The following is a 13,006-nucleotide window of genomic DNA, read 5'->3' as shown; positions in this document are numbered from 1 at the left end:
TGTACAGCACCTGACTGCCTAGATGCTATGACACCGTAACGGTAACCGCCTTTCGGCCGCGCGTCGGGGTCACTAGAGGGAGGTCATTCCCGTTGGGTAAGTTAGGCCGCAGCTTGAACGTCGTCGGGTGTATGACGACTTTGTTTGGTAGGCACGTAGGCACGTAGGCACGTAGGCACGAGGGCGACTTGAGAGGGCTCATTTGCCCCCTCCAAAGAAGATTGCCTGCTGCGCTCTGCTTGCTCGATTGGCAATGAGGTGGCGATGCGGGTAGGCCACCCCGCCTGCTAGCCCCAGTCTAGGCTCCAATCACGGATACTGCTCGATGGGAAGGACGTCGACAGTAGATCATTCAATGCGGTCACATGTGGCCTAGAGTAAATCGATGCGGTTTTATGCACGCGCCGATGATTTGTCATTGAAACTGGAAATGTTCGAGTCAGAGAGGATGCATAATGGTCGGCTTATCGGTCTGGGTACGAACGTAAGCTCCACCTCGATAATCCCATTGATCTCTAATCGTACCACAGTAGATTTTGTCTACCACGTATGACTGCTATTCCCACAAACGTACCAAGTATTCGTATGTGAGCAATGAGTAAGCGGGAGAGCAATCGGGTTAGATACAGGGATGAAACAGATGACGATTCAGACTGGGAACGACTGGGGGGTGATTACGATCAGCGAACTGTGTTTCGGAAGCCACCGGCGGCTGCGACACCGCTGGTGCTCACTAAGTGCGCTTTTGTACGCGCGACGCCACTTGTTTGGTGGACCGACGCACTAATTACGAAAAGCGCCAAAAAATCTAGCCAATATAACTTTGGCGCAGTCATGATAGGGAGACTCGGATTTTGTAAGGGGAGGGCGATGGCGTGGTGCGGGTGGGGGCTTAGCTAAAAACTGGGAAACTGGAGCATGGATGTAAAAGAGATTCGTGGCAGACCAAAATAAAACCAAAAAAAAAAAAAAAGAGCAAATACAATACGTCCTTACATGCATTGTACGGGTGGATTACCACTTCGGACCTGACCGTGTCCTTCTAGGGTCGCTATGGACGCAGGGTTGCATGCGCATCCAAAGCGATAAAAACGAGATTCCCTTAGGATGCAGCCAGTCATTTCTTGGGTACTTCTAGATTCTTATTTAGGAATCGTCTGCCGCTGGCTTCGGCGCAACACACCGAACCCGAACGTGGAAGGATTTTGATTATCCGAGGGAGAGGGACACTAACGGCCGATGGTGGGTTCCCGGCGCCTCGGCAGCCATGGATGATCGGATTTTCCCAACCTGGAAGTGCAAGGGGCCTCGTGTCCACGGAGCCAAATGCATGGGACATATCACACACACGCCGAGCATCAGCCCCCGGGCTACAAGCGCGAATGAATCATGAATGCCCGACGAAGGGTCCATCCCAACGATCTCAAGTCGCTCGCTACTCGCTAGAGTTAACGAGAGCGGCCAGCCAACCAACCAACCAACCAACAGCCACCTGACGGCACCCGCAATGTCGCGCACTCGATTTACGAGTTTTGTTGCCCCGTCGCGCTGGTTGTGTGTGTGTGTGCAATGACCCGTTTGTTGTAAAGATTGTCTGTCTGACAGGAAATCTCGTCTTTGCTTTTCCGTTACACCGATGCTAGGGCGTGCCGGGCGTTCTACCCGTCTTTGCTAACACCGGGTGGGCAACCTTTCGTGCTAATCTTATACCGCTGCCATAATCCCTGTCACACCTCTCGTTCCCTGGGTCCCAGCCCCAATGGTTTTTCTCGCTAGTCCGCGCCAGCCTTCAGAATTGAGCCTAGCCCCCCACCGTGCCTCAGGCTGGGCGCCCCCGGTACAGTGTGGTCTACAATCCCGTACACGGCACCTCCCACCGGCTGACTACCGTCCACTTTCCTAGCGGCCCAGGGTGATACGGGGGCGGCCGTAGAGGAACCTGGAACTCACTCGCATTCCCGAGCCCCTTACTGGCGCGATTAGCCAAGCTCTAATAATAAGCAACTGTGGCTATCTCGACCATTTCCTTCCACGTTGCCTCCTTCTACCACCTTTCCACCTATCCCCCCCATATCCCCAACCCCATCCACACGCGATCCACGATTTCATCGTCGGCTCCAGTCGCATCTCGCCCCGGTCGCGTTCAGCTACGTGGAAGACGAGTACACGCTGTTTTATAATATCAAGTCCAAGAGGTAAGCAAAGCCCACTGTTGATCTTTTCTCCGATCGAGTTACCGAGGCGCGTTTTCTGTGTCGGTCCGAGTCGCCACTCATGAAGGCTCTAGTCGGGCTGCTGGCGTTTGCGGACAAAACCCGTACGTTCTCTTGCGTGTGTGGCCAAGTTGACTCCTTCTTCCACTGATTACCGCACTATTGTGGCGAGAATGAATAAAATGCTTTACTTCAAGTGAAGTGGCACCTCATTCCTTCGCACCATCCCGTCCCATGGCCTCAATTTTTGGCTTTATTTTATTTTTCAAAAGTTCTTTGCGCTCGGCTGTGCATTGCCTAATCCAGAAAATGTGCAGCAGGAATCGGACTTTGAACCCCGTTCCTTCCCACTAGATTCTGTGGGCATTTTTCAAACCACGCCCTCACAGACGAGCGGCAAGGGCAAAACAGCGCCGCAAGCTCACATTCCGTACGTAAGATACGTACCTCGCTCAAGCTGACAGCCCTGGTCGTACCTATTCCTGGCCTCCACCTACTTGCCCGGCCTGTAGCGGCTGGATCTTTATGGCACCTTGTGTCGCCAGGCGCGGTCACACAACCTTCCTATCGTTCCCTTGTGCGGCGCGGCTGTTTACTGTTACCCATCTCTAACATTTTAGACCCCGCCTCCAGATCACCCAAACCGGGCCCAGATAAACTGAATTTCCCGTGTCCCTTTTGGCTTGGTACCTAATCTGCTGCCGAGACCATCGCCGTCTTTTACCTAGGCTCACGTTACAGACAGCGCATGGTCGCATCGCAGTTGTCTCAAGATGTCGGGTTTGCTGCTTGAGACGAGGAAGGCCGAGGCCGACCACGCCGAGATACAGCACAAGATCGATGAGCTTGTTTGCCAGTACGATGCACAGGAGCAGCAGGCACTCGCAGATGTGGACGAGGGGTCACGAGCAATCGACGCACAGTTTGAGAAGCAGCTAGCAGGGATCGCCGGGATCGAGCCGTCGCTACGGCAGAGCATGGAGGCAGTTCTGAAGAAGAATCGGGATCTGGAAATCGCAGCGCTACGGCAAACGTTCCAGGAAAGGGCAAAGCAGCGAAGGAAACATTACGACGAGCAGAGGCAAAGATACGACACAGAACTCTTCACGGCTATTACGGCCTTGATAACTGCCGGGGTAAGTGATTGCTGCCCAGCATATTTCGGGTTATTGCTAATTGTACCAGCCCGATCTGAGCCCAAGTCATCGGCCGGCATTTCCGGTCGGGCCGTCAGATGCCTTTCAAACAACAGTTCCGGCGGCTGTTATCTCTCGTCAATCCACTTCCACTGAAACTTCTCCCGCGCCACCGACTGCAGCCGAGGTTCCATCGCTGCCCCAGCGAACCCCCTTGCCTACCCCAACCCCGACGGAGGCGGATAGGCAGCAGATCCCGTTTCAAACCACCACCGCTTATGATGCACAGGCGAGATCATCGCAGAATCACGGTGGCCACAGCCAAGAAACGCCAACCCCGTCGGCTTACCCCCGCCCCACAGTTCGGGACCATCCAGACCAAGAGCACCCATCTGCCCTCCGATCACCAGCGGGTCCGGCCTCGATCCCAGGACAGGATAACCTCACCGAACAGCCCGCCGTCTCCGCATCCCCAAGCCCCAAGTTCGACCATGACCTGAAACGGAAAACCAATGGTGAGCCAACCTACGACTCACCCGCGCAGTCGAGTCGCGCGAAGCGCGTGAAACTGGAGAGCGCCAGCGAGGCCACCAAGCCAAGCACTGGTCAGCCCCCACTGGCCGGTGACGAGGAGGATGAAAGGAGCGAAAGGACCATCACGTTCGCCCAGGTCTACGGCACACCCGAGAAGCCGGCTTCATATAAGCATGTCATAGTTCAGTATCCCCCGACGACCGGTGATTTCTACATCCTGAGGTGTGATGAACATGGAGTGCATTTCGGTGAGCATCCCCTTCGCGGCGCGGCGAAACATTTAGCGAGCGCGCAGCATGGTTTCATGTCGAAAGCGCATGCGACCGCCATCGAGACGCTGGGACACCGGGTCGTCGATTGCACGAAGGAGCGAGCGAACCAGAACAATCAAGTAGTGCTGAAGGCTTTCAAAGATGGGTACAAGGCTTTCAACGCGAACAATCTTAGTCAGACGCGGCGCGCTGAGATGGGATACCCTCCTCTCGACCCCCTGAATTCCCAGAAAGCTGCGCTGCACCGCAAACGCATGGCCGGCATCATCAACCCCCTCCCCTGCCAGTTCTATGTTACGAGTGGCGGGGACTTGAAGTGCCCCGTCATGATTCTGCCGTGGGACGACATTACGCCAGCCGGCCTGATGGGCAAGCTGGCGGACACGGGCATTTTCCGGGAGACCTCGGAAGACGGGCGGCCGCTCGGCGTGCCCAAACCACCCAAGTGCTACGTGTATCGCGAGGAAGGCGGTCGTATCACGGGTATCAAGAGCTGGGCGAAGGGTTATGAGGACGGTGGGCCGCTGGAGAGGAAACGGGAATTCCCCGTTTTGTGTGCTGAGAGCGCCGATTGGTAAGGCTTCCCGTAATGTTCTTACGCTCAAGACCCAACTGACCCAGATAGCCGTATGTGGTGTGTTGGGTGGGTGGCGTCAGCCCATTTGTCGAATCTCGACTTCGAGGACCCGAGTTCGCGAGATATTCCCTTTGTCCGAGAGGCTCGGAACTATTACGTCACCCGGGTTTTGCGCCAGCCGGTCACCGCTGCGCCGCAACGACCCCGTATCCCGCCCATCAACACCACGGCAGAGGACATCGAGATGAAGGACGCAGGGGACATGCACGGCGATTCCGACCGGGATTCCGTCAGCAGGGGCGTTTCGGGTTCTACCAACGGCACCAGCTTTTCTAGGGGAGATGATATCCGGGGGGCTGCCGACATCCCTTCTGCGCAGCACATTGCAGCTCAACGCTTGGTTTGCAAGGGCCGCTGCGCAGCGGATTCACCGCTATCAATGCTGGCGGTAGTGCTGATAGCACCGCTTCACGGAGTGCCCGTGCGAGTCCCGAGCCGCCGTCAAGGGCCGGTTCGGTGTCGAGCACAGGAGGGGGCCACAAGCGGGTGTTCAAGATTCATGCCCGCAGCAGCAACCGACACCCCACCAGTCAGGCCCACACCTCGCCTTCCATGGTATTGCCCGAGCGGCCGGCTGACCCCAACATGCCCCCAAACAGCGGCCCAACACAAGCCCCTGACGACGTGAGGAAGCCCAGCCCGGCCAGCCTGCAGAATATTCTGCAGGACTTCCCAGGCCCCACCGTTATGGCGCCTCGCCCGAACTCCCAATCGCCTAGGCCGGCCAATGCGCGAAGACCGCTGCCCTCAGGCCCTATGCGGAGCGGTTCCCCTTCACGATCAGCATTGTTATCGGGCGTCACCGCGAAGCTTGCTCAGCCATTGAGGGACAACAGGGCCGGATCCGCACCGGTACAGCTACCCCAGTACAAGGATCCAGTGGCGGAGGAGATCCGGTTGTCGGCAGCTCCCGGCCCGAATAGACATGTCACGATAGCACCAGCGCCTCTACCAGTATCAGCGCCATCATCAACACCAGCACCGACATTAGCGCCATCACCATCACCAACACCAGCACAAGTACCATCACCAACAGCGGCATCCGAACCGAGCCAGCGACGGGACCAAATCCCGCCCCCGATCCAACTACCACCTCCCCAAGCGACTTTCCCATCCATGCTCCACCTCAACACCACCCCTCTCGCGACCCCGACCACCAGCGCCAGCAACACCCGGGCTAATTCCCCGGCCCTCGGCCACCACAGCAACAACAACAAAACCGGCTCACCCAACCCCAACAACAACTTCTCCAAGCCCGAAACCCCCACCCTCACCCCAACCCTCGCCCAGACCCCCACCGGCAGCAGCAGCGGCGGCGGCTTCCTCCCGACCATGGACGTCTTCGACCTCGCGGGCTTCATGGACGGCGACACGGAGCTGTTCCGCTCCGCCCACGCCGGCCAGTACCTGCGCCTGATCGACGACCACCAGAGCGGCCTGCTGACCACGCCGTCGGACGCGTCCGTGGCGGTCCGCATCGATCCGCGCAGGGTGAGGAGCGTGGAGCGGGTGTCGGTGCAGGGGGGCGCGGTTTGTGTGGTCACGGTGGTGTATCAGGCGGAGGGTGAGGTTGGTGGTGCTGGTGGTGGGGTGGGGAAGACGCAGACGCTGGTGTTGGAGAAGGCGCGCTCGACGGCGAGGGGGATGGAGAATGGCGCGTTGCATGCCAGGAGGCTGTGTAAGCGGTTGAGCTCGTGGAATAATGCGGTGGAGTGTCCGACGCCGGGGTTCTCGTGAGTTTTTCTTTTTTTTCTTTTTTTCTGATGAGATTGAGCAAGGCTGACATGATGGCGGTGGCAGATTGGACTCGGTCAAGTGGCGATTCACCAGCCAGACGCCCACGCCGTTGTCGGCTGGGCCTAGGGCTGGGGAGGAGTTGAAGTGATTCCGAGAGCGGCTAGGCGATGACGACAAGAGCGACTGGGTTACTCTGCCTCTGCAGGCTCAATATACTTGCTCCACCATCGCGGCGGAAATCGACTAATTCGAGACCTCCTTCGAAGAGATCCTGCCGACAGTTGGGATATTTTTAGCAACTACAGAGAGAGTTGCATGCTCTCCTCCTCCAGTGATCGTTGATCAGCCATCCGTGGTTCAAGACTGTCACTTCCTTTGAGGTGTCAAACGCCATGCTCGGGTTTCTCGACTTTCAACAGAAGAGGGCCGGCCAGGAGGGGATGAGTCTCTAGAGAGACAAGTCAAAGGAGTTAAGGTTCTAGTGGAAGAGCTCCTCACCAGAGTTTTGCTTCAAAAATCGAGAGGCCGAAATGGGACCAGGGAGGGAGTTGATAATGGGGCCAACGATGGATGGGTTGCTTTTGACTGCAGCGTCTTGCGGTCTTATATATGGATATTAGGAGGCGATCGTACATACATTGTTGTAATCGGGAATCAATTGTTTATACCTCGCGGGAGTGGTCCTCAATGCTCTTGGACTGTACTTTATTTCTAACACTGGCTGGAAACACCGGTTTTTTGTTGATGATTTTACGAGTCAGGGCGTTAAGGATAGGCATTTGTGAGGGGCTTTGACTCATTATCTTGCATTCCAAGCTGCCATAACCTATAACCCTAGAATACAAGGCTTGCTTTTATCAATGGTCTGGGCGGCCGTCTAGAAGGAATTACCTAACCACGCGACGGATCATGGATGGCACGGGACACGGCATGCTTTGCATCTCGAGATTTCCGATTCCCGTGTCACCAATTTGCATGTGATTTTTCCCCGGCCGAGCCGGGGGATGGCAGCGGGGTCAGGCAACGACTTGGGCCCAACCCCAGTCTGGGCACTGCCAGGAGCGGACAATTACCCGCCACGTGAGATCCAACTGCCTGCACATGCCGACTTCTTTTCTTCCTTCTTGTGCCTCTTTTTCTTTGTTAGCATCTAAAATCGCAGCCGTTACTTAAATACATTGCGTGCACAGCACTCTCCTGTCATTTTACCATTTTGTACGGGCTCGTTCTGTGGCCTCGGGTCTAGATCGGCATTTCTCCATCAGCTGGCTGACGTCTGGGCGCGCAACCCATGACGTGACCATTACAGGGAGCGCGCAAGCCATTACAGGCACACATGGAAGAGCCAGCCGACGTCCTGCAACGGTCGGCAAGCTAAGTTCATGGCTGCATTTGTGAGTCTGATCCTCTTTGCTTTTTTACGCCTAGACCCTATCGATCTGCTTTTTCCCATCAATCCTCCCGTTTCCCCGCCATCAATCTTTTCCGACCAAGTCGGCGCCTTTTTTGAAGGGACGGAACTTCCCATTGCGACCTGTGACCCTGGCATCCATGAGATCCGGCAGCGGTCAGCATCCATCCCAAGACAACCAAACATCTCATGACGACATCCCCGGAAGTCCCGTGTGGCTTCATCATACACACTAGCTTTCGAGACTGCCATGAGCGGCCCAGTATCGACAACAGCTAATCGGGATACTTGCCCCGACTTTAGGAACCGTGGCTCGAGCACATGTCGACTCCTCTCACGCAGCACGGCGATCCCTTGGAATCGCAACATCAATCCACCCCATCCCGTAGCGATGGTTCCACGATTTTCTCGGGCGCGCCGCCCCCGACCTACGCTTCCTTCTCCCCCGCGACGTTGAGCGCGACCACCCCGAGCGCCACCTCGGCCGCGAAGAGGAGAAGTACCATCCTCGTACACCAGAAGTCGCCACTCCTCCTTGCTACACCACCACAGATTACTCGCGCGCTCGCATACAGCCATCCGTTTCTGTTGCCGCTCAACAGGCTAGTCGGGCTGATAACATGGACCACGAACGATCCGTGGGAGAGCTTCCTGCTGCTGGCGGGCTTCTGGGCGGCCGTGCTCTACGGGGATTTCGTGGTGCGCGTGGCGGGCCCGTTGGTCCTGGTGTTTGTTCTGATCGGCGGCATGTATGGTCGGCGCTTCAGCCCGTTGAGCAGCAGCGGATGGAGCGAGCCGGGACTTGGCACAGCGGACGGTGCGGCAGTTGTCGCTGAGGCAAAAGGCGCCAAGGGATCTCGTGGGAGCAAGAACCTGTCGGTGGACGGACTGCCTGAGAAGAACGGCAAGGCGGCCAACGGTAGTGCGGGAGCAGGGGGGGCGAGCGGGCATGCGAGAAACAAGGGATCGATATCGGAGGTTACCAACACTCGCCATCAGAAGACGCTGGATGAGATTGTCGAGACGCTGCGCGAGTTTACGGCGAGGTGTAACATTCTGTTGGAACCGCTGCTCGAGTTGACCGACTTCCTCAGCACCCAACGCACACCGACGTCGGCAACCACCCGGCCGGCACTTACTACTCTTTTCGTCCGCATTCTACTCTGCATTCCGGCGTGGATCCTCCTTACTCTCCCACCCCTCCGAATTATCACAACGCGACGTGTCATCCTGATTTTGGGCACTATTCTCCTAACCTGGCACGCCCGTGTCATCCGCGTAACGCGTGTCATCCTCTGGCGAAGCGCCACCCTCCGACGAGTCTTGAGCCTTGTCACCGGCCTTCCCTTTGAAGGTACTACTGAGGCCGCTTCCGCTACCACTGCAGCAACCAAGTCGGCGACGAGCAGCGCCGCCATGTCAAACGCGAAAACGCCCTCCACCCCGGGCGGCGCCAAGTCGCCAAGAGAGTCGGAGCTAACGAAGGCGCTGCGCCGTGCCCGCGGCGGCCGCGGCACAGGCGTGCGTTTTACCTTCATTATTTACGAGAACCAGCGGCGCTGGGTGGGCATAGGGTGGACCACTAGCTTATTTGGGTACGAGCGGCCCGCATGGACGGACGAGCATAACAATGCCGTGCCGCCGCGCGCCGAGTTTGAGTTACCCGAGGTGGAGGACGGGAGTAACATGCGCTGGCAGTGGGCCGAGGGATCCCGGTGGAGGGTGGACGGGGTACAGGACGAAGCGGTAACGCCGATCGATGATAAAACGGATGGCTGGGATTATGACGGACCGGGTGGGAGGATGGGATGGGTGTATTACGACAACAAGGTCCGTTCCCTTCTTGCCTGCACCGCCCTCACCAAATGATACACTAACCCGTCACAGTGGCAGAACGGTCGGCGCGGCCAAGACGGCTGGGGCCGTTGGACCAGGCGAAGGAAATGGTACCGCGATGCCGAACTCGTTGAAGCGGACGACATCGACCAAGTCCGCCAACTCCCCAACGGCGCCGCCACCCCCTCCAAACCGACAACCCCCGCGTCCGCAGTCCCACGCCCACCACCAACGGGCCTCAACCCAACCCCCGCCGTCCCCACCGTCGACCTAACCCCCAGCTCGCCTTCCCTATCCCTCTCCCCACCCTCCTCCACCCACACCCACAACTACACCCACAGCAACCACCACCGCCAAACCGCCGCCGACGAGCGCGACGAAGACCACGACGCGGCCTCGGTGATCTCCACCTCCAGCCGCTCCGCCCGCTTCACCCTGCGCCGTCGCGTCACCGACTCGTCGCACCGCAGCTCGCGGAGCCGGCGCGCCAGTGTTGCGGCGAGTAGTGAGGACGATGCGGCTGCGCTGGCGACCCAGACGCGGATTGCGGTGCAGGAGGCGGGGGCGGAGGCTGGGAGCTGGGGGGTGGGTGATGAGGTTAGGATGGGGTTGGAGTGAAGAGTCGTGTTGAGGTGATATGGTGAGTGAGAGGGGAGAGGGGGTGTGATGTAGGAATAGTGGTGTTATTGGTGGGTGGTGTTTTGGTTTAGATGGGTTTCTTTCTGGCTTTGGGCGGAGGATGGCTGTTTGCATTGGTTATTGCCTCTTTATGACTTATTTGGCAGCGGAGTATATCATATGGGTTGGAATGGGTTGGGTGGGTGATGGGGTTGGTTGGGTCAAGGTTGCTCGGCTGTGTGGGCGGTATGGGATACTCAGGAATATCATACGGTGGTAGGTAGTGTATTGCAATATCGTTTGCCGTGCTTTTGCGCTTCGACGTTGAACCTTGCCATGTGTGACCCTGAGAGACCCATGAAGGGGTGCTAAAACTGTGCCAGTATACAGACCTAAGCAGCCTTCTTTCGTCACCTCTGGTGTCACGGTTATGGTCGCGTACCACGCCCCGATGGGGGCACGCGCGGGAAGCGTTCCCAGCCAATCATTAAGAATGGGTCTCAGACCAATCAGCAGAGGAACGAAGGGAACGGCTACCGTTCCCAGGATCCAGTCTGGAACGAGAGGAACGATCACCGTTCCTCACGTTCCCAGCAAAAGGTACGCCGGTACCTAGGAAGCCTAGATAGTATATAGTCACCCGTTCTGGAGAGCTCTGGGAGTTCTCCAGTTAGCAATCACAACTACAGTTCGCTACAAGCTCGAAAGCCTACTGTTGAGACAAGTCTTTGTTGTGCACCCTTTGGCTGCACCGAACCTAAACACCCTTGAGAGACTACCTTCAACCGAAGCTGAACCCTAACAGGACAGGGTCCTGAAGTAGGTTCGTCACATCTGGTCGTTGTAAACCGCGGTAGGGCCTCGCATTATGGCAATGTGATGTAAGATACTGCATATGTACACCTGTCTCTAGGCGTACATATGTGTTTATAACGTCGATATCTGTTAGCAACGAGAGTTGTTGTAGGGAAAGAACGAAACAGATACGGGCACCATGAATCAACACAGACGAGGTCTCACTTTGCCAACAATATTGTGTACAGCCTCATCCATACTCATTTCCGTGAACTGCGTACCTATCAAAAGTAACGCTACCATCCCCGAACCCGTAACCGTAATTCAGCCCGCCCTCTCCCGCGCCGCCCCAATGGCTAGGAGCATGCTCACCGCGGCCGCTTCGTCGCTTATTGCGTCGCTGTTCGTTGCTCCGTTGTCCGCTGTGCGGCTGTTTGCCCGCAAGAAGTCCCCGATAACGCGTACCCCCGACTCCAGTATGTCCAGCGCCCATCTGGTCAAGGAGAAACTCGGGAATATCAGGCCTGTCGTTGTCCATCCGCATGAACCATTCGGTGGCCTGTAACATCAATTGGCTGGCGTGGTCGCTGACTTCGCGGTATTGGTGGAGTTGGGGGTCCTTGAAGAGTTCGTGGCCGTCCTCTATGAGTTCTCTAAATCTATCTTGGAGGTGCAGCCTGCGTACTAGGTCCGGGTAGACTACAGCAGTGGACATTTTTGCGGGCTGTGGGTGTGGCTGAGGGGGTTGACGGCGTAGGAAATGGTAAGGGTTTTGGTGTTTTGTTGGTGATGAACTGATGGTGGTTGGTGTAGTGAATACTGCTCGACGACCGGGAGTGGAAAGAGATGCCTGCTAACTACCTAGGCTCTCCAGGTCGAGGGACTTTATGCTAAATTCCTCTCGGTGCGCCACGGTCTAGGTCATGGTAGGAAGTGCAGAGTTTAGACTGCAGACTACGCACAAAGCGAGGTGGAATTGCCATTTGCTTTGTAGCGTCTGCTGGCCTCAGAAGGACGAGTAGGTAATGTGGCCCTCAAATTCAAGAGTAGGTCCTGACATATGAGTGCTATGGGTTTGTTGTTTCTTTATTATAGTGCGAAGGGGAGTCAACACGATGTTGCTCTTGCTTGTTAGCTGTAGTCACTCGGCCCAGGTACCCTATCGAGCCATATCCATGTCGTTGACGTTGCCTCAAGAGAAGCGTTGTTGCCGCTATTCAGGGGCACCCGGATCCCATGGCATCTACGTGGGCACGAGTGGCAGTTCGATGCATCAACTAGCGGTGGTTCGGACACAACATGTGGTAACCAAGGGTTTCCATGCATGATAACCACTTGTACAACCCCTGTAGATGCCAAATTCATGCGAGCCAAGATATATCACCGTCATGAACTTTACTCTCGCAATTCAAACGTTTATTTCACTCAGCAACTCGAAATGCACACAAACAGAAACGACCGGAAGATAGCCAGGCGACGGTTACTCCGCCGAAAGCATCAAAACAAGCACCCCCCACTATGCTCCTATTGAGAGGGGTCAAGTAGTGGGAGGGTTGGGGGTTTGGTGAGTGGGGAGGGTGTGTGCATTGGGGGATGGGCACTGGGTGATGGGGCGTTGCGTACGGGGTTGGTTGCCGGCGGGGGAGAGGTCGTTGATGGACAGGCGGTTGTGTCCGAGGCCTGGTGAGGAGGGTTGTTAGTTGGTACTCTGTTGGTCGGGGGGTGAGATGGAGGTTTAGTATGTACCAACGGAGGCATCCTCGTTGATCCAGATGCCCTTTGCGTCGGGGCCACGGTGTGCGATCAGGTCAAGGCTG

General features: G+C 56.8%; 3 protein-coding genes across 3 annotated transcripts; 2 read left to right on the top strand and 1 right to left on the bottom strand.

The window, feature by feature from the left end:
- Nucleotides 1-2,986: 2,986 nt before the first annotated feature.
- Nucleotides 2,987-6,677, top strand: CHGG_08773 (uncharacterized protein; the record flags this gene model as incomplete). Its single annotated transcript, XM_001226699.1, has 5 exons — nt 2,987-3,349; nt 3,399-4,729; nt 4,781-5,040; nt 5,112-6,525; nt 6,593-6,677. The coding sequence occupies 5 exons, from the start codon at nt 2,987-2,989 to the stop codon at nt 6,675-6,677; spliced, it is 3,453 nt and encodes a 1,150-aa protein (XP_001226700.1).
- Nucleotides 6,678-7,911: 1,234 nt separating this feature from the next.
- CHGG_08772 (uncharacterized protein) lies at nt 7,912-10,394 on the top strand (the record flags this gene model as incomplete). Its single annotated transcript, XM_001226698.1, has 3 exons — nt 7,912-7,923; nt 8,244-9,770; nt 9,828-10,394. 3 exons carry the CDS (start codon nt 7,912-7,914, stop codon nt 10,392-10,394), a joined length of 2,106 nt encoding a protein of 701 aa, XP_001226699.1.
- Nucleotides 10,395-10,881: 487 nt separating this feature from the next.
- On the bottom strand, nt 10,882-11,904 carry CHGG_08771 (uncharacterized protein; the record flags this gene model as incomplete). Its single annotated transcript, XM_001226697.1, has 3 exons — nt 10,882-11,006; nt 11,314-11,336; nt 11,471-11,904. 3 exons carry the CDS (start codon nt 11,902-11,904, stop codon nt 10,882-10,884), a joined length of 582 nt encoding a protein of 193 aa, XP_001226698.1.
- Nucleotides 11,905-13,006: the final 1,102 nt, after the last annotated feature.

The sequence above is a fragment of the Chaetomium globosum genome, genomic scaffold, assembly GCF_000143365.1.
Source record: "Chaetomium globosum CBS 148.51 scaffold_6 genomic scaffold, whole genome shotgun sequence".
Taxonomy (NCBI): Eukaryota; Fungi; Ascomycota; class Sordariomycetes; order Sordariales; family Chaetomiaceae; genus Chaetomium; species Chaetomium globosum.
Note: the sequence above shows the minus strand (reverse complement) of the source record. Positions and strands in the feature narration are given on the sequence as shown.